The 21,412-nt window shown below is 38.7% G+C and overlaps 1 protein-coding gene across 1 annotated transcript; it reads left to right on the forward strand.

Annotated features, from left to right (window-relative positions):
• The first annotated feature begins 10 nt into the window (after window positions 1-10).
• LOC113674243 (ankyrin repeat domain-containing protein 27) lies at window positions 11-20,704 on the forward strand. Its single transcript, XM_027190716.2, has 34 exons — window positions 11-193; window positions 646-765; window positions 2,671-2,730; window positions 4,266-4,356; window positions 5,525-5,599; window positions 5,894-5,988; window positions 6,229-6,288; window positions 6,547-6,603; window positions 7,301-7,366; window positions 7,492-7,568; window positions 7,870-7,915; window positions 8,248-8,329; window positions 8,637-8,715; window positions 9,584-9,646; window positions 9,790-9,877; window positions 10,508-10,582; window positions 10,996-11,117; window positions 11,808-11,890; window positions 12,198-12,313; window positions 12,458-12,550; window positions 13,160-13,268; window positions 13,870-13,964; window positions 14,150-14,230; window positions 14,586-14,669; window positions 15,024-15,068; window positions 15,677-15,802; window positions 16,414-16,614; window positions 17,019-17,138; window positions 17,609-17,670; window positions 18,223-18,319; window positions 18,637-18,739; window positions 19,163-19,418; window positions 19,697-19,769; window positions 19,867-20,704. Exons 1-34 carry the CDS (start codon window positions 41-43, stop codon window positions 20,002-20,004), a joined length of 3,291 nt encoding a protein of 1,096 aa, XP_027046517.2. The 5' UTR covers window positions 11-40; the 3' UTR covers window positions 20,005-20,704.
• The last annotated feature ends 708 nt before the right edge of the window (window positions 20,705-21,412 follow it).

Consider the following 21,412-nt stretch of genomic DNA (forward strand, 5'->3'; position numbering starts at 1 on the left):
AATACTTTCGTTTTCAGCGGTCAAAGTAGTGGGATTTGGCATGAGTCTCATTTTGAGAGAATCAAAGATGGCGGAAGATGTGAATCTCCAAGCTTCAGGATATGACGAAGATTTGTGCGAAAATCCGTTCTTTAAGTACATGCAAACAAAGCAAAAACAAATATACGAGGAAGCAGCTAGCAAAAGATGGACGGTAGGTCTGATTACTCAGATATTTGGGATCGAATTTTTGCAGAAAACTGATGCAAAGGTGACATCACTGCTGCTATTTACGGAACTTATTAACATTTCCCCATTGCATTTCTCAGTGATTATCAACGTCACTTCTCGTGTCAATTTGGGAAAGTGCCTCATAAAATTTTTTTTTGGAGGGCAATTCGAGTAATTTCCACGGCCAGACAGAGAGGTGGACTTTCAACCTTCCAGGTGTTGAAGCCAGTACTTGTTTGCTAATGCATGACTTAACTTGATCTTCACTCAACTTTCGTACGGAATAGACGTACTTGAAATTGTATTCAGGGGAATCTGAGAAGCAAGTCTCAATCTCTGAGTGACAAAGATGATGCAGTGTCACGATCAGGCGCCATCAGCAAGATTCACCTGTTTTTTTTTTAAACAACATAATTTTTCTGTTTTTCAATATAGATTTGTGTTCCAAGACAAGGAACTCTACCAAGAGGAAACTTTACCCAGAGCCATATTGAAAATCACATACTACAACCTGTAAAGGACAAATCATCTGTATTTAAAACTGTGAACAACAAGGTGAGATAATTGCTTTGAAAAAAGAGTGTGTACTGTATTTCCTTGAATAAGTGCCTGTGCACTTATTTAAATTTTTGGCTACAAAGAGAGGTGCTTATTGGAAGGAGGGCTCTTATTAAGAAATTATTAACCTTTGCTGGTTCTGTTTTAGTCAAAGCTTAGAAAGTTATTGATAAAGGGGCAATGGAAATAGAGAATAATATATGGGCATGCATAGATATGGAATTTCTCTTCAAGTGTTCAACTCGATAGCTCACGAATGGGCGCAGCGAATGAGTGAGATGTCAAGGTGAACATGTGAAGAGAAATTTTATATCTAGAAGCAACCATATATCATTTTGTTTATCATATAAACACAATAGCCCTTTACTGATAAGAAAAGCCAACTTCATCAACGAATGAAAATAAATGAATCTACAATCCAATTAACAATCATAAAGTGTGTTGGCACTAACTCTTAAGATCGAAAAATGCATTGAATCATGATTATCAGAATAACAATGAATGTAATTCTTAATTTACAAAATTCTCATTTTATTGACTTTGAAGAAGTCTTTCAGGTAAATGGCCAAAATCGGCCGGTGGCAAATCTTCCCAGTGTCAATTTTTCATTCTCAGCTGTAAGAAATGCCATCACCAAAACCACTGAATACATAACTTTCAGTTTTCTTTTCATATATTGGTTTTTTTCCTCTTCTAGTAAAGTTTAATCATAAAATAATTCAAATAGTATGCACGCTCTGATTGGTCATAAAAACATTTTACATGAGTGTATGTAAACACGGTTTTTCGTTCCTCTTTCATTAGTTATTTTATAAAAGAAATGTAAAATGGTTTCCGTGTTTACATAGCCTGATGTAAACACTTTGGAGGTTGGGAGAACACTCGATAAGCTGGAAACCACTCCGCTTCGCATTGTGGTTTCCTATGCTTATCTCGTGTTCTCCCAACCTCCTGCGTGTTTACATCAGGCTATGTAAACATGGAAACCATTTTACATTTCTTCAATGTCACTGTTTGTGAGCAATACAGATTTTTTAGTGTTTTAACTGCCATAATCCAAGAAATTTCCAACAAACTACCATGTATTGAGAATCATGAAGGTTTTGCTGTTCATTCATCAACCTGACTGAGGGGTGTGAAATGCAAGTGACATGTCAGCAGCTGATTGGCGATATCAAATGCATGTGGAAAAAAAGCAATATTTTTTCATGCATGTTGTTACGGCTTTTCTCAGGGCTGGAAATCCTTGTGTAACATTGTAGTTTATATGAGAAAAATATTTTCCTTATATCTATAATGTTAATAAGGAAGGAGGGAGAGGTGCTTATTCAAAAGGGATGCTTGTTGACATTATGGTCTAAAAGAATTTCCATCAATGAGCCACATGACATTCATCTGGCAGATGCACTGTATGATATCCTACCAACAATCTGTTTAAGAGAACTCTGTTATCCAAGGTGGCACAGGAGTGAATATGATCATCATTAATAAGCATGTAAAGTTTACATGATAACCCAATATCTGCAGCAGATATTAAGTTACCATGTCGAGTTCAAATTCTGTCAAGTTTCCAAGCTCCTTGCCCATGGAGAGTCCTCAAACTTTAAACTCGAGAGAGGTGTTTTTTTCAGATTGTTTAGTAAATGTATGATAAAACATTTATTGAATTTGGTTTTAGCACGATATCATGAATTATCAAACCTCATGTCTATTATCTGCCTCAGGCTTCAGCAGATAACCTTGACCTCAGTAATGATAACTCATTATCGTGCTCAACCTCCTCCAATAACTGCTTATAATCAGTCAGGATAGTTTAATTGTATAGTGCAAGTACTAGAATACCCATTTTCCAATGGAGATCACTGTACAGTCAGACCTTGCACTGTACTTGTTTTTTTGCAGGAAGTCCAAGTAAGTGGAGATTTTATAGTGACAACTGAAGGCTTTCAGGATGTGAAATCAGTAAGTGCTCTCAACATTGCTGATGCTTGCCGTCTTCAGGACTCTTGCCCCTTATGAACCTAGAAATGGCTTGCAGTGTATACCTTACCATTGGGATCTTTGTAACTGAGAAATAGGGCATTTAGCATAACTCTTTAGCCCCTAAGAGTGGCATCTAATTTCTTCCCATAATATCACCCTTGACTTAAATATTAAGTTCAGAAGAATGAAGGAAATAATCACCAAATAAACAAGCTCTTGATTGAAGATTTTAGATATATGAAAAATTCACATATTTGCACTGCGGTGGAAAGATGAAATTAGAAGATCCTCGCAGCTAAGAACACTACTGAAACTAGTAGTTGTAAGTAGGACCTGAAAAAAAATTTCAGGCCCGTACGGGATTTGAACCCATGACCTCTGTGATACCGGTGCAGGTGCAGGTGCACCGGTATCGCAGAGGTCATGGGTTCAAATCCCATACGGGCCTGAAATTTTTTTTTCAGGTCCTACTTACAGCTGCGAGGATCTTCTAATTTCATAAGCTCTTGATTGTTACACAAATTCTCCTTGCAAGCACCACAGGAAATTTATAGAGATCTGTATGGAGAATATGCATACTGATGTTAAGTCCCATTCCAACAGTCATGATAGTTGATGATAGTCAATGTTAGTTTCAACATCCATTTGCTATCATGTTTGCATTCAAATGGTTCATGATAGTTGATGATAGCTGATGAAATCACACAATGAGATTGCATAATTCTAAACAAGTATTTCGCTCACTGAGGTCAGCAATTTTGGTGGCATTTGAAATTTTAATCAAGAAGTTGCAAGTTGAAGATACTGGAGCCTACCAGGAGATGATTAGAATGAATTGACATTCTGTGAAATTTTGGTGGCTACTTTAGTCATTTTACCATTTGCCATTTTGGTTTGAGCTCTTTTTTGACAAAACTGCTAACAGAAAAACTATCATTCACCATCATCCACATGTTCAAACAGCAAAAAACTATCATTAACTATCATGTTGAATTTGAACATGTTCAAACTACACAATAGTCAATGATAGTGCATGAAGTTGGGGTTCAAACTCACAATTAAGATAAAACTATCATTGAGTATCATGACCATTTGAATAGGGCTTTAGGGTGTATACAGTTAAAATCCAAAGGTTTGGGTTTTGATTTCTGCTCAGGTACTCAGATAATTTGTCCAAACCCAATTTGTGACTAGTTGAAGAACATCATTTTTGATTTGATGCCAATATTGAAATTCTTCCTATCCTGTTGACCCATGAAAGTACTGCCGGTATTTGAAATGCATGATAATAGCCAACCATGGGCATTGATTCACTACACTTCAGTTCAATTATTTATTTTCATTTTGTATGATATACACTGTAGTTAATGAAGTCTAGTCATTGTAATAGATATTAATTTTGTGCCGTTTTCTTCATGTATGTACACTATAAGCAACATGGTTTTAATATAACTTTCTTGCCACCACTAAACATTCATTGATGGTGAATTTTCTTTCTTGTTTTATCTTAATAGGTGCGGGTGCTGTTTGAAGAAACTTTTTTCAATGGTAACAATCAGAGTTTTCCAGTGCTGTGTATCGACCAGCCATTAGAAGGAGGAATAGGTAAAAACTCTATATAAATTGATAAAAACTATGCAGAAAACTTACTTTCACCTCAGGAATCTCTCAAGAGGGTATTATCTTTTATATTACCTTTTATGTATGTATGCTCAAGAGCTCCTGTACCTGTTGATCATTTCCATTATTCTCCTGACCTTAATGTTTGATTCAGGGGTGATATTGTAAGGAGAAATTAGCTGCTAGTCACTCTTAGGGTTTAAAGCAGGGTGTGAAATTAATTTTTTTTTCTAATAGCCACTTGGCTCCTAAATTCATCAAAGTGGTAGCCAATTCAAAAAAAGTTGGTCGCCATTTTGAAAGACAAACAAAACCTTTTTTTACGCTGTCATCGTTCTAGAAATTAAGTTAGGGAAAAGATCTTTAACATGCTACAAAGGGGACACTAGGATGGATGATATGCAACATTTAAGCTCACCTAAATCCAAGATGGCGTCTAGTTATCGATCGAGATGCATTTGCTGCGTTTTGGAAACAAACTTAACGAGGAAGTTTGCCGTGGATTTATCTTTGCAAATCTTTTTAATTCACTATATCTCTTGGTAAGGTTATGATGAAACGTTCTAGTCGCCCATTTGGCGACTAATTTTCAGGATTTGGTCACCAAAGTGAAAAATTTAGTCGCATTGGCACCTGTATTAGGCGCAATTTCACGCTCTGCAAAGGGTTAAGCAACTGCTATTACTGTACTTGATTTTCATCCAGGTCAGGAGAATTTATTCAATTTGAAATGGGATCAGATTCATTTACAGGAAAGATTAACTTCTCAAATTTAATCATATTGTGTGGCTTTGTACATATCCCTCAGTTTTTAGTTGTGCCCAACTATTATCTGGAAGGCCCAGGTTCAAATCCTGTCAAAGCCTGAATTTTTTTAGGTTTTTCTATTGCAATTGCTTAAATTACAGAACACCAGGGAAGATCCTTGCTTCGCTTGATTTGCAGGTCAATGAAATTTATATCATTGAAAAGTTCCTTTTAACAGGTTAAAGGAATATTACACATGTACCATTTATGCTTTCTTGATCCATCCATGGTTAACTTATGATCCTTACAGAGAGAAATACATGTATGGTGCATTGCATCTTGCCAATTTGGACTGGGAGTTGTTTTAAGTACAATGTGTATGATTTGATAAAATTTCATATCACAGGAGGCAGTCTGGAACCAAAAATAACATCTCTTGAATCTTTACAAGCATGTTGTGAATTCTTGTGGAGTAGTGCAGGTTTGCTGTTTTGTTTTGTTTTGCTTTTTGGTTTGTAATTTTTTGTTTTTTTTTTGTTTTTTTTTTCAGTTACACTGTAAGTGTAGGGTGTGCAATAAATTCCAGATGGAAGAGATTCAACTAGGCTGACTTGTTAACATTGTCTCCAATTTGAATAATTTATCTCATTAATAACCGCAGTAAAAGAAAAACAGTAAACAGGACATTTTATGTTTGCGTGTGGATATACCTTATGTGATGGTATCTATTTATCTACATGTATGAACAAGAATGTTTTCTGGCCTTCTATTTCAGGACGCAAACAATCTCAGAAACAGATTGATGATATTTTGTTGTTGTTCACCTCAACTTATGAACAGCTTGAGGGAGAATCACTAAGGCATTTGATGGTAAGCATATACATGTATAATGCCATACATTATCCAGGAAGAAATTAATTGAACACCAAATTCTTGTAACTAATTTACAAGAGAATATGTAGCAGCTTGAGGGGAAAATTAACAGATCTTAGGAGTTAAAGGATTAATGATGTATGACAGCTTGTTTAAAAGCTTGTATAGGCAATGAAACCCACTACAACTTTTTTAAGAGTATGGCTTGACACATTGTGATGATTTTAACACCAACAGGATGCAGCTCATGCAATATACACACGCGCCATGCAAGCAGCCCTCAAGAACTCACAGCTTGTAAGTGTAGACTATAAGATGATAAGGTGGTGCCTTATATAAAATAATGATATGTATATGTCTGTTTATATGGACCAGTTAGCATCAGATACTGGTAATAAATACACTTTTGGTTGTTTCGTGCCTCAAAAACTTTATTTCAATTTGAAGTTTTGAATCACTTGGCTACAGTGCTGACTCGCACCTTTTACTAAACAGAAGTTATAACATTTAAACTGGTGTATGTCACTGATTTGTGGTACCTTTGTTAATCTTTAGAGGAGACTAACTCTGCATAATGGCAACTACATGGACAACATCAAACTTGCCATTGAGGTTTGTGAGGAAATGTGTTAATAATCTGTTGTGGTGTTGACATGTAAAATAATCTAATGAAGGAAGTTTTTTTTTTCATCTTTAAAAAGCATAAGCAAAATGAAAAATTTTGAGTCCCCATGAGGGTAACAACAATCAGTCAGGGCTTAAGGGCCATATTTATGTCAGAATATGAGTGGGATCATTTGTGGGTACATGTTTGTGTGTTTGTTTGTTTGTTTGTTTGTTTGTTTTTCCACTAGAATCAATCGGGGTTTTCTTTAGGTTTAAAGCTCATGCAAGTGAGTGATACCGAATATTAGAAAATGCTGACATCAAGAAGAGTCATTCTTGTTGCCTGTATCTTAGTTAATGAAGTTAATCAATGACTGACATTGCTAAAAAACATGCAAATAGCTTCTGAGGTTTTTCAGTTGTTGGCACTTTTTACTAACAATACAAAACCCTTAGTCCTTTACACCTTAACATCAGCATACATATTCTCCATACTGTTCTCTATACATTTCCTATGGCAGTGACAAGGAGAATTAAGGTAAAAATCAAGAGCTTCTCACGTTTACGATCATTTGCTCAATTCTCGTGAACCTAGTGTTTGATTCAGCAGTGATACCTTAGTGAGAAGATAGATGCTAGTCACCCTCAGGGGTTAAGGGGTTAACAATTTATGCTAACAAATTTTCTCTTTGCTTTTTGTTAGACATATGTGATGAATGAACTTCATGACCAGCTTTTAAGAGGCATCAGCTCTATTTTTGGAAAAGAAGTGAGTGTTTATCTTTGCTTGTCTCAACTGTTATCTTGCACGAACTCGTTTTGTTAGTTGGGCACATTACATGTGAAGTTCTACTTTCATTAAAGTATCGACCTCTGATTTTTTTCTTTTCTTAGGACGCATTATTAAATAAAACCACCAGAAACTTGGCCGAAATTCAGATCAAAGATCTGGGAATAAAGGAACAGCTACGGTGAGATACATTATGGAGGCCTAACTGGGGTCATCAGATCCAATAAAGTACGGTTAACCTTTTCATCTCACCAGGAAATCGTTCTTTCTTAAAGTGATTAAAACAACTTCAAGAAAAAAAACGAGGAAAAAAGATAGCCTGGTAATAGATTTAAGTGAATTGATTAGGAAATGACACGGTTTTAATTTGACAACCAAGTGAGGCGAGTTAATGAAAAAGAAGAAATAAGTAAAATGCTCATGGAATTCTTTTAGTAGTTTGATGAGCTTACATATGCCTTCATATATTGATTTGTTCACAGTACCAATCTGCCAAGAGGAAAAAGAGCTCTTTCGTTCTTGAATAGGGTAGGTGGGGTTTAGTTTAAAATACTTCTGTGTGCTGCATTCTGTTTCCGTTTTAGTTCTTCACAATTCTTCCTTTCTTGTTTTTTTTTCGGTCTGCTTACGTATCCTTTCGATCGTTCCATTGTTTGGTCGGCGTTCGTCCTTCGTGTGTTTGTCGTTCGTCGTTTTTCTTTCGTTATTCTTCTTCTCCTTGTTCGTCGTTCGTCGTTCGTTGTTCGTTGTTTGTCGTTCGTCTTTCGTTCATTTTTATTTGTTCGTCCGTTAGTTCTTTAATTTTTTTAACTCTTACATTTTATTCATGCACAATAATATTTTTGTATTTTTTCTTTTAGTACAAAACGCCCCTGGAAAAGTTTCATTGTCTGAAGAAAACTGTTACCCTAGTGACTGATAGGAAGATGAAGACTCCAGATGGTAGGCATTTTTCTGTAAAAGCATGCTAATGTGCTTGAATACTTTCAATGGTCAAAAATGACACGTAAACTGTAGCAGAAAAAACAGCGTTAATGAGGCATTTAACTTCCTTCAAAGTGAAGATCAACCGTTTACCGTGTCATTATAAATTGTCCTTGTGTTGTGTTTTTTCTACATTACCAAATGACATTTTACCGTCGTGTTTCGAGATAATCATCGATGACACTGATAACTGATGACTCAAGGCACATTCCTGGAAAATTTCAACCTGAAACGTTATGGAAAATGATATTTTTCACTCTTGCAGATGCTGCTGAGGCCATTACAGTGGATGATCTCCTTCCAGCCCTAATCTTTTTAATCATCAAATCTGACATTCCAAATTGGTTTGTATTTATTAGAAACGATTATTTGGTTTTCTAGTGTGTAGATACGATGTAAATAAACTTGCAAGCAAGCTGTCATTGGTGCTGCCATATAAGGGGCGAGGCCTGCGCGTTTCGGGTCGTGAGTGTGAGTTTGCGCGCGAGCGTGGGTGCGAGTGTGGGATTTGCGATGGGTTTGGCACGTTCTCGACAGACGGCTTGCTTCGTTCGCGTGCTCGAATTTGGCGGACTTCGCCGCTCGCGCTACAGCGTGTAAAAGAGGCTGCTCGCACACTAGATGTATATTTGTTATGTTTGCAGTACGGCCTAAACAGCCAGCGTTATCAGGCAAATCTGAAGTTGTGAGAATTTATGATGTTTGATTACCAAAAGACTGATGGTAACTGAATATGGAATTACAAACATGAAATCGTTCCTAAAGGATGCTGTCTATTAACTTTGCGTTTAAAATTTATGAATGAATTAACTGTGATGCTTCCAGCGCTCTCACTGGTCGATAGGTGACAGCAATTGAGACGTTTTGGATTCGCACGTACTTTTGAGAATTTTTTGCACAGCTTCATCTGAATACTCGAGGAGTTTGGGAAATTGTTGAAATGTGTCTACTTCTAGTTCGTCCTTCTCCCCCTCCCCTCCCCTCCCCTCCCCTCCCCCACCTTTGTTAAGATGAGACCATGTAAACCCGATGAAACGTTTATGACTAGACAAGAAATGTCAAAACAGCAGATGTAAGACATTTCACATTTCTCCGGTTTAGTTGAATTTTAGTCTGTTAATTGCCTAGTAGTCCATTCCTTGTTTGTTCCTGTTCTTCTTTTTTTTATTTACGTATTTATTTACTTATTTATTTAGTTTGTTCCGTTCACAGGCTTGCCAACATAACCTATATGCACAATTTCCATTTCTCTAAACGAGGGCACAGTGAGTTCCAGTGAGTATTAACTTTGAAACAATTGCCTTCTTTGTCAATGGCCTTTACATAACCATCAATTGCGCCGAGTTCGTACAAAATCGGGATGGCAAATCTTTTTAGTGGAGTTTCTTTAATGTCGAAACTTCTCTTTCCATTTGTAGATTCTTTCTGTCTTCAATCGAAGCAGCTGTGGAACACATTAGAAGAGGATCTGTTGATGATATTTTAAAGGGTCTTCCGCCCACTAAGGTCAGTTAATAAAGTGTTTTGAAGATCGCGCACTGACAAAGGAGGCGGCGTGGCCAAGTGGTCAGGGTGATGACTTGATAAATTGGATTTTTTTCTCCGTCGTGCCGAGTTCAACTCCTCGGCTGCGCTGTGTAAATACCCAACTGGTCTGCCTCCGGCCAGTTGGGATTTCAAGCATTTTTTGTCTGTTGGAAATATTTGTTTCTCTCTCTTGCATACTGTTAAGCGTTCAGAGGCTTGTAATTAGCGCTATCTAAATTATAAATTTATTTATTTATGTTATACTCATACAATCAATTTTTAACGTGAATGTAACCACTTTTTTCGCTAAGAGTAATATTGTTCTTCTTTTTCACCGAAATTACAGGAAAAATCGCTGTCCCTCTTTCATAATGATTCATGGTGAAATATGCGGTTTTATCCAGCCATGTTTGCTGTCACAAATTGTAGGCTCTCGGCATAGGACAAAGTCTACTTTTTGCACTGAAGAGGAACTCACTTTTGCCTTTCCACTATGCTTGAAAAAAAACCTGATCGTACTGTTCCATATATTATTAGTGATTTGAAAGATCTCTGTGAGCGTATTACTTATGTTTTAGTCTGAATTCTCCGTTCCTATTTTCCGTACAGAAGATAACATCTCCTCGGCTTGTCATGGAAACCGATGTAGCGGGCAAGATGACAGCTCTTGAGAAGCTGTTTGAGGTAAGTGTCAAGGGTTGTCAATCAGGTTTCAAATGGGTTGAATAATCTTAAAGTGCCACCTATGGTGAAAAAGTGTCATCAAGAACATGTCATGGACACGGGAAAAATAGCCTGGCTGGGAAGTGGTTTGGCAACTTTCAGCTGGAAGTTTTCCCATCTTGGACAATTTACATAGTGTCTTTAGGCACTTCTTTCGTACATATAGATGTACATATATGAAGAAATATATAAATGACGTAAAAATCTACTTGTTAGTTAGAAAACCTTTTGACTTCTATCAGAAACCATTTCGAGTCAGAGTAGATTTCCAAATGAGCGACACCCTCAACATACACAGGTAAAGCTACAGTGTCTCATGAAAATAATCGATTAACAATCATTTACCGTTTCTTGTCATTCCCCGTGTCTTTTAGTTTGCATCAAGTGGAAACGAAGAAGAAGTAGAAAAGCTGTTATTGAGTGGGAGAGAATCTGCGGATGGAAAATTCTGTCACCCTCTGTGTGCTTGTGTTAAATGCGAAAAGCTACACAGCAGGTAAACGTTTTGCTGTAAAATTCCGCGGGTAACTTTAAAAAGTTTGGCATTGGATAAATTCCCAAAATAGTGCCTTCCTCCTCTTCTCCCCCCCCCCCCCCCCCAAAGTGGCTTGATGTTCTCCCTGCATCTCCCCTTTCGACTTCAAATAGCGATTTGTGCAATGGAAAAGTTATTGATTCAATCAGTAGTCAAGTGATTTAAGTGACATCGTGGTGTCGCTACAGAATATCGTAAAATGTTCAGCCCTGTTTAATCAGTCTATTTTGCGTCGTGTTCAAACATTAGCTGTTAAAATTTCAGGAACGTACTATTCGCCAAATTTGAGCTGCTACCCTATCATTTTCAAAATTAACGTATTGCGCTGCAATGGTTTTGCAAACTCTACCAGCGCACCGAGATTTTAATGCAGTAGACAAACTTGCAATCGAATTTTTGTCTTTCATGTCAGACGAAGAGCTTAGTTGTAAGAAAGTTCAATAGGGTTTTTGCACCCCAAAGATAGTGAGACCTAAATGAGGCTATTCACGAGAGGGAAGTGGTTAGTTACTTTCGGAATTTTATGGTACTAAGTTGAAAACAAATAGAATGGTGGTGATTTGGTTGAATGGGGGTGAAGGATTAGGAATTGTACATGGTTTCCTAACAAAACACTGTGAAAAGAAGAGACTATAATCATCGAATTTGCAGGAAACGCCACGACCCGTTTGCAGTGACAGTCTTCTCTAGAGATGATCTGGGACGAACTGTGCTGCATGTGGCATCTGAGTACGGTATGTAGAGAATACGTTGAGCTTATTTGTTTAGAATGGTGAATAGTTTGTATAGTCTTTTTTTTTTTCATGCTCTTGCATCGACCCAAGGTTACTTCTCTCTTCAAGTGCCAAATTCCGGTAAAAATTATCTTACAGTACGTGATTTTTTAGCCGATTTCACACCATATTACTAATGGCGAGCGAATTCGCCTGTCACACTCCGGGTCACGAGGCGTAGATGACGTCATCAAAAACAAAGTAACTTGGTCAGAGAGGGATCTGATTCGAACAATTTGTGATGATGTTCTTTGTTGATAATCAACAGGACACTGTAACGTGATGTACAAACTGATCAAAAGAGGTGCTGTGGTGAATGCTATGGACTATAACGGAACAACAGCCCTGCATTTGGCTTGTCAGCGGGGACACGGTAGCGCTGCGGTAAGTAGGAAATATTTATTTGGACTTTTCCGGTAGTGGCGCTCTAGTGCTCTCAGTTTTTAACACTTCTATTTTTACCTTGACCTATCTTCTTTGCACCAAGTGACATGACGAATGCTTCTCTTTTGCAAATTCTTGTTTCAGTTGGTACTGATGCATTATAAAGCTGATGTAAACGCTCCCGATAACGATGGTAATACGCCTCTACACTTATGCACAGCGAATGGACATGAGAAGGTAAGAGCTTTTTCTTAACTTTATGGGTGATCGACAAATTCTTCATGATCATTCTTCGCTAGTTTACGATTTGTAATGGTAATTGAACTGAATGGAGTGCTCTTTACTCTAACATCATACGCGTGATTTCAAAATCGAACGAGCACGCAGTGCGGATTTGATTTGAAACCACCAGTATGATTTCCGAACAAAATTGCACCACACGAAGTTCAATCACCACTTTATATATCCATTTAGAAATTGCTTAATGCAGTTCTTCAAATACAGAAACTTGTCTGAACAAATATTTTAGTGATCCAGTACTGAGCTGATTTGTAAAAAGTTGCAAAAGCTTTCTTTCATTTTCTTGCAATTTGATTAGTTACTTTAGGCAAGCCTTGAAATCTTTTTGGTTGTTGTGTTTTTGATAAACTCTCTCATTGGCTGGGGAGAAGATGCTATTTAAAGCAAAAAATTGTGCGATTCGTGAATAAATAGCACAGATAAGAGCCAGTCGGATTGCAAGAATCACCAGTGATTACAATATGGATGTCAATAACAACTTTTTTTTCACTTAGTAGAATGAAGTCTCGTTAAATGACATAGAATTCTTGTGATTTTTCCCCGTAGTGCACAAAGGCGCTGATATTTTTTGACACGCAGTTAAACGTGCTCAAAGTGAATGCTGCCAATGAACACGGAGACACGCCTTTGCATTTGGCATCTCGTTGGGGATATGGTAGGGTCTTGCTTCACTGAACTTAGGTCATAAGTAACTCTTGCATGAAGAAAATGAAAGCTCTTATGAACTCAGGGCAGCTTCCATTCGTTATCTAGTTGGCTATTAAATCACTCGACTATGTGGAGTACAGTACATCTGACAGTGAAAGAAATTTTCTTTACGGTTCTTCTTACTGTAATTGAGCAAGAGAATATGCGTTCATTCCAGGTATTTCAATAAAAGCCAGTTAATGGCAGTGTACCGCATTGAGACCTCTTACCGCCAACTGTTTAGCTTGCAAGTAGCTATCCTGTTTCGCGCTTACGGCGTTTTTCCGGGAACAGCCGCCTACTGCACCATCGGCAGCCGCTTATGGAAAAATCTATTAAAACCGTGCCAATCCCCCAACCGTCAAATGCTAGACTAAAACCAATCGCGAGTTGAGCCCGTTTGTATATGATCTACTTTTAGTGGGTTTATCGGTTCCTTGTATATTTCTGGCTTTGTTCTGCTTGATTATTATCTTCTCTTAGCACTCTTATGTGTCCTCAATTGACGAAGCAGTATTCTACTTTCAAATTCTTTCATCGTTCACTCATTTTTGTGTGTTTGTTGTCAGCTGAACTTGTCCCGCTTTTGCTTGAGAGTGGCGCTTCACTGGAAGCTCGAAACAAAGACAAGGCCACTCCATTGGACAGCTCCCATAATAAACAGGTAATTTTCGATTCAGCCTACATACGGTGGCCTTTTTCTTATTCCGCGAAAGGAGTGGTACTGGAGGAGTGACATGGCCGCTTCTTATCATCTGGTGGCTCAAATTCGTATGCGCTTTTGAATTTATAACTTTTCAAAACAGTCACTATATAATTCCGTTGCGTTTCAATTTTTGTAATCGGCAGGTCACCGAGATACTCCTTGAAGCACAAACTTCAGCCAGCGAAGAACAAGAACACGCAGCGATATCTTATCCGGAGGAAAGAGTAAGTTTGCACCTGTCCTTGGTAAATAGTGTCCAAATCGTGTAAGAGCTTCGCCTGGAGGAACTCTGGTAGAATGGAGCATCTTATTCCACAAACCTTTGAACTTAATCGACCCCCTTAACCGATAATCATAGAGTACTACGTAGTGTCAGTCTGCTGACCGATGACCCTGAAGTCAGTAGGCTCGTTGTACAATATTGCAGTAACAGCATGATGCATAGAAAAACCAAAGTTTTTGAAAATCGTTTTGCCGTTACATTTGTATGTTGGCCATTGGTAATTAAAAAAGAACAGCTTTCTTAGAAGATCTTAATTATTTTAGTACGTCTCCGACCGTTGACGTTGTTGTTTTTAGTCCAACACAGTTGTGGAAAGGCCGCTTATTCATTCCGAGGAGTTTTCAAACGCTGTCTCAAAGGATCAGGAAAAGGCCAAGGAGGTAAACCCGAAGTCATAGATGTTTAGAAAAGGCCATTTGAACGTTAAGCCGTCATAAAGAAAGAACGCTTACAACCAGTCTATAATCTCTTTTACACGAAAACCCTCCCACAATTTGACTCGAATATCTTACGGTTCGGCTGTAGTGAAAGCAAGAGTAATCAGTGGTGCATACATACATAATAACTGTAGAGGAATTCCAATGAAAGGTGAAGAAGATGCAATTCCTAAGCACACGTATACAACCAATCAGATCACAAGAAAACCCATGTATCTTCTACATAAGTGGCAGTATGTTCGATTAGTTTACCAGCTTCGTTAGCTTATTGCTGCATCTTGTATTCTATCTTCAAAGATTGACCGATTTATACGTTCAATTGCCGATGGCGATGTAGAACTGGTAAGAAATCACTCATATTGTGGCATGTAAAGGGTAACCGAAGTAGGAATGAATGAACAAAGAGACTGAACCTTTCAGAAGAAACGCACATCTAAAAATTGTATGTTTATTGAGGCTCCTTTTAGCCTGAGAGAAGGCCCCCTATGGTCAGCGCTTCAGCACCAGCGTTTCTCCGCTCGCCGGAAGGTATGAGGCTTGGTGGCATGCGAGACGGCAAGAAATCTGCGCGTGCGTAAGGGATCTAGCCCTGAAAACGAGGGTGTCAGAAACTGGCAAACCTCTCCCCGACTCGTCCCAAATATTCCTACGTACGGAGAGACGCGCGTCCTGCAGCACCAATGAGGGCCTGGTCGCAGGCGAGGACGCTTTTCGAAGCTGTGGTGGGGTTTTTGGTATCTTAACTGACTCAAAGTGAGGTTTTTTTTTTTTTTTTTTTTTCGGTATTGACCCCTACGGTAATTATCCTTTCAAAGTTTCATATTCGAATTTAAACCCGAGTTTTCAAACTGTTTTAGAGAAGAGCTTGAATGCTTCTATATCATTTTTTCGATAATCATTTAGCTCTTTCAACACTAAGAAATTTCTATTTAAATGATTTTCTCTTTCAGGTTCGCTATAAACTTGGTCTGAGTGACGATGAAGAAGACGAGGTGGACGCGGGCGAGCAGCCTCGCTCTGACCAAGACCTCTGTCATCCTTTGTGTCAGTGTGACAAGTGCAGCAAGTGGCAGAAGGTATGCCACGTGATGGAGATTTTGACTCTTCCGTTATTTTTTCTGAACATTGCTTTTCACAAAAAGGTTCGGAGTTCAGCACTAAATGTATAAGGACGCAAAAGAAATACTGAGGAATTAGTCACATACTTATGGTATGGGAAAAAAATTACCAACTCAGATTTACAAACGTCTGTAAATATGAACAATTTCTGACCTTCATCTCTTTGATAACCTTTGTTGTGTTGATTTGAAATTTCCAGCGCGTCTCATTATGCCAGATCTCGACGAAGGGTTTCGAATGTTACGATGTAGTGTAAAACGTGCCCTAAGCATCTGCATTAAGTCCATAGCCTTAAAAGAAAACGGGAAAAGTGAGAGCTGAGCGAGAGTCACCGAGGGCATGTGGCGAAAGAGAGAAAAAAAATTTTTTTTTGGCTCCCTTTTGCTGTAATCTTTTGTGTCTTCCGCTGAGCTTAAATAGAGAGGAAAAGTCTGCCGCATAGGCCTCTAAATCCTTGTTGGGTCTAAAAACTCAGGCTTTGCCTTACAAAAGTTGTACCTCAGCCAGCATGCTCTCATGCCGTGGAGGTTGTATTCGTAACTTATGTTCTTTGTGAATTCTGTGGCAGAGAACACAACAAGCCGCAGAGAGGATCATTCATCCAAATGTTAAGAATGGCGAAGGAAACACGCCTCTTCACGTTGCAGCTATCAGGGGATACGAAGAAATGACCAACTTGTTATTGAGCCGAGGAGCTCAGGCTGATGCTAAGAATTACACTCAGATGCGAGCGCCTTTACATTTCGCCTGTCAGTACAATCACCCGAGGGTATGTCTGTAATCGATATTGTGATGTTTACTTAGCACTGTTGACCCTTTGAGCTGGCAGGATAGACTCGTCGACTCGTCCTAAGAATGGTGTCCGAAATAGAAAAAAGAATCCTTACTAGAATACAAACGACCTGAGTAGTAACTACTTCAAGTCTGAAGTTAACGCAATTTATATTCTTGGTGACATGACGATCTTGGAGGTTCTTTTATTTCACGGACTTTTGACTGCGTATAAACTATCCGAGGTGTCCTTTTCGAAAAATTTTCTGGAGTTGCGAGTGTATTTATCACAGTGTTTGATCTAATGGCAACAGCTATAGCTCTTCCACCTCGTCTTTTATGCCCTTAATATGTCTTATTGTTTATTTTTATTTATTTGTTTTTTATTTCAATCATTATTAGGTGGCCGGTCTTCTTTTGAGTTACAAAGCTAAAGTTAACATCAAAGATTACAAAGGCAATACTCCCCTGCATCTGTGCTGCTTCACTGGAAATTTGGATCCTGCTAGCGTCCTCATAGGGGTACGTCAGAATGTTATCTACAGTCCTTGTTAATCTTGTTCATCCTCAGACATTCACAGTCCTTTCTGGTTTATTCTGACTTACTTGGTGTTTGTTTATCCCTGCAAACTATTATTCTGAGGTTTTTTTTCTGGTTTATTCTGACTTACTTGGTGTTTGTTTATCCCTGCAAACTATTATTCTGAGGTTTTTTTCAATTACCGAGCTTTTTTAAACATTGTTCAGCGAGTGACTCGAAATATCCCTTTAAAGCTCATTTAACTGTCTGCCACAAAACGAACGACGTCTGTCTTTTTCCAGTTGGCGAGAATAGATAAAATTATATGATTTTATTGACATAATACCGAATTCTCTAAACTAAGTACATGTAGTAAGAAAACTTACCGGAGCTGCAAGGGAGCATTATTAATCAGAACTTGGGAGACAGAGGCTTAATCTAACTTCCCTGATCTGTTCATATTGTGATGCAGCACGACGCCAACGTGGATCTCTTAAATGACCAGGGAAATACACCACTGCACGTAGCAGCCAGGTATGGTATTGTCTTCCAAACTCGCTCCTGAATTTAGTGATTACTGAGAAAAAATGCACGTATTATTGTTATCTTGAGGCTGCTTTTCGCTAGAGGTTGAGGGAAAGTAGAAATGCCCATTTTCAGCCTCGTCCTTGTGTGTCATATGTTGACGATGTCGTAGCTCCGGTCATTCCAGGGCATTATACTGTCCTAGAGACGAGGGTATTTTTTGTTTTTAATCGATTCAGCGGTGGGTCGAGTTAATCCAGGGGTCTTAATTTTTGTGGAAACTGGAACAATATCCAAGAAAAGTAACTGGTATTTCAACGATCCTTCATTCTGTCATAGAACAGAATGTGGCGGAACTGGGCGACAAGATGGGTCAATTTAATCCTAAACAATTAAAAACAGTCTATCACTATAGTTGATGCAATCAAGGAATAAACAGATCTGGCTCACGCATTCCTGGATCTCAGATGAATTTTCTCTATTAATACACAGTAAGAGCAAACTTAGCACGGCTGCTCTGCTGAGCGATATTTTCTATCTAACTTTTCTTTACTTTTCCAGGTTTACTTTTGTCAAACTTGTGAATTTGTTGCTCGAGAACGAAGCGTCGGTGACGATAAGGAACAAGAAACAGCTGACGCCTCTACAATATGCTCAAGTACGTATTTGGAGGTCTTGCATCTGTCATGGGTGCAGGCAAACTGTCAGAGAACTTTGATAAAATGTAGGGAGGGAGGAGAAGGGGGGGGGGGGGACGGAGAGAATCCTGCATCCAGAGGGCAGAGATACCTCTAGTTGCATCATGTAACAAAAACGGGATAGGATCCCTCAGGGTGGATTACGTGGTGTTTACCTACGATGAGACCGTTGAAAAAGTTCTTCTTCTTGAGAACCTTCCGCCCTGAACTTTTCTCAACGTTACATGCAAACTTTGATAAACTGGTTAAATTTGTTACTTTCCTCTCCATCTGCCAGCGCGATGACGTCATACGTGCTCTGGACCAAGCGAGGGGTATCGGTTTCAATGCTCGGACGAAGAGACTCAGTTACAGCGGCCACAACTCGCCATACACACAGGGTAGGGAGATACATAACTCTTGCTAACTGAGTACGAAGTCCTTATTGTTAGTTACGGACCCAGTCTTTCCGCGGATCGTGGGGACGAGCTCAGTGAGATGTTTTGAATGTCTCTCTTTGAAACGATTTCTAGTCAAGGAAAACAGCTTGGAGAGCAAAACGGGTCAAGTCGAAATCGCATTTGATTCGTTAGCTCGTCGGAACAGAATTAGTAGAAACAAGATGGAAACAGGTGTTTTCCTGGGAAAGTTAAGAGTTTGGCCAAGAATGAAGGGAAATTTTGGCTTCAAAAGCAACATACTCTGTAGAGTACGACCGGACCAGGCACGCTTACCTAGTAACTAAGACATAATTTCACAATAACTCAAAGAGAGTTTCGGTTCTTTTTTCTTTTCTCTCTCTCTTTTTTTTTGCCTTAATTCAGGTAATAAAGAGTCAAAATCCGCCCAACTCAAGACCCGATCCAACTCGATTCCAGCCCACGTCGGAGAGACCGTTACCAAACAGCCATTGCCTGTTACCAGTGCTACTGGTCCCACGTCGACCGCGCTGCCTACTAGTGAGCCTGGAGACATATCTCTTCCTTCGCACGATAGACTCAACAAACTGTTTGAGAGACTGGAAAGAGGTGATGTTGAACGACTTCAAGACATTGGAAAGGCTGTCAAGTCTTTTGATAGGTGAGATATGCGTTAGTCTGTTTTCCGTACTATTTCGGTTTTTTCACTGCCTCTTCGTGTACGTTTGCCTTGTGCGCCTCCGCCCTTACGCGACCGTCCTCACGTAAGAAACTGGTTGTGATTAGCCTAACATGCGGTAAGCGATTGTCTTTGTGATCTCCTCCTCCGCCCCTCCTCTCTGTCTGAGAGTTCATGTCTCCCAGCGAACGAAATGGTAGGGGGAAAATGGTAAATATAACTAAAGGTCTTCTAACATATACCATTTTATTGAATTCTAGACAGACTTCATTGAGGAAGACTGCAACGATTGACAAAAGCTCGCCACTGATTGATCAGTACCTTAAACACCAGGTGAAAGCTTGATTGTTTTGAAAAATGTGATGTCCTTTTGTGGTGTGCAATTGACCCGAAAATTTAACCCGAAAAACTGTTGTGCTTTTTTTTGTAGTTGTCCATTCAGCATTTCAATCGATCGGCGCTCCGGAAAGTGCTTACACGTGATCATAGCCAACCAATGATTGAGCAAGATAAGAATTGCGGAAGAGACGTCAGTAGTGAAGACGAAAAAGATGATGCCAGCAAGTGATAGTCATGCGTTTACCGCGTGGAGATCACACACGACGCTAATTTCACGAGGGACATATTTACAGTAAACAATCAGTCACCCCGAAGTGGAGTTAGATATCCACCACGACACGGGTTGTTTAATTCTTTTAGTATATACCGCACAAGAACCAGTAAAGAAAAATGATTAGAGGTTAAACTCTTGACGTGCAAGTTTGTCTCTTTGGCTGCTCGTAGGTGAATAGTACGTGCTAATCACTTTCCAGCTAGCCAATCAGCACGCGCGAAAAGAGCTATTCGCGTACGTGGCATTACTAACAAAGATAACGAGAAATGGAACCAGCATAGAAATTGGATTTGTATTTTAGGCTGGTTCTTTGGTAAATGGTACCTTGTTAATGATTCTTTGAAAGTAAGTGCGTAAAGTTTTTCTCTTTGGGCGAAGCCAAATGAAGATTCTCCTTAAGAGAATCATAGTTGATTATGTTGCTAGCGCTTTAGGATAAAGCGACGTTGAATTTGTTGTAATGCCTTCAAAGAAGGACTCGTATAATATACGATTTATGGGACATAAGAGAGAAAAAAATCGATGCGAACCGAAAGAGAGTTTTCAACATATGTTCTGATTTCCTTAACTTCGAAGAGCTTTGTACTTTTGTACTGGAACAACTTTATGTTAAAATAATAAATCAACCTTTTTTGCCTGCGGAGTGTAGACGTCTGAACCTTTTTACCATTTCAGATTTTAGCATTTTAATGCACTATCTTCGCCAAGATGGTGAATTCCCCAGTCAAGTATTTTACTTTGTCTCGACGAAACACATTCATTATGAGTTCACTTGTAATCCTTGCAATCTGACTGGCTCTCACCGGTGCAATTTATTTACAAATCGTACAATTTTATGCTCTAAATCTTTTTCCTAACCATTGAGACAGCTTTACTAAAAAACAACAACCAATCAAATTTCAAGGCTTGATTGAAGAACTCAACCAAATTTCAAGGAAATCAGAGACAACTTTTGAACCAGCTTAATATGCTGAATCAATAAAATATTCGTACAGACTTAAAAAATAGTATTTAGCGACATAATTTTGCGATTTCGAAATAGATGTTTTAAAGTGGTAATTTAACTACATGTTGGGCAATTTTAGACTAAAATCAAAAGTTTTCAGACCAAACTCCACTCCACTCCATCATCAAAACAATCACATAACACATGTCCCTTTCAAGTTTGGAGATTACAACTAACTCTCGTTTTAACAGACCTTAATTTCACTCATCAAAAACATCTGAAAATATAACTCTAGGATCGGCCACTTGTATTTGGAGCCGAAATAAATCAATGAAAAAAAATAATTCAAACAACTCTCGATGGCGTGGGGCAAGAAATTTTTTCTTATTCAAGCTGAGTTTAGACGGCGCCCCCTAA

This window comes from Pocillopora damicornis, chromosome 3 (assembly GCF_964200805.1).
Source record: "Pocillopora damicornis chromosome 3, jaPocDami1.2, whole genome shotgun sequence".
NCBI lineage: Eukaryota > Metazoa > Cnidaria > Anthozoa > Scleractinia > Pocilloporidae > Pocillopora > Pocillopora damicornis.

Bases quoted from the DNA above. Each gene is read 5' to 3' on its own strand.
- LOC113674243 (XM_027190716.2), top strand. From the start codon at position 41: ATGAGTCTCATTTTGAGAGAATCAAAGATGGCGGAAGATGTGAATCTC. The intron at 766-2,670 runs GTGAGATAATTG...GTTTTTTTGCAG, and splicing joins TTAAAACTGTGAACAACAAG to GAAGTCCAAGTAAGTGGAGA. The intron at 9,647-9,789 runs GTGAGTATTAAC...TTCCATTTGTAG, and splicing joins CGAGGGCACAGTGAGTTCCA to ATTCTTTCTGTCTTCAATCG.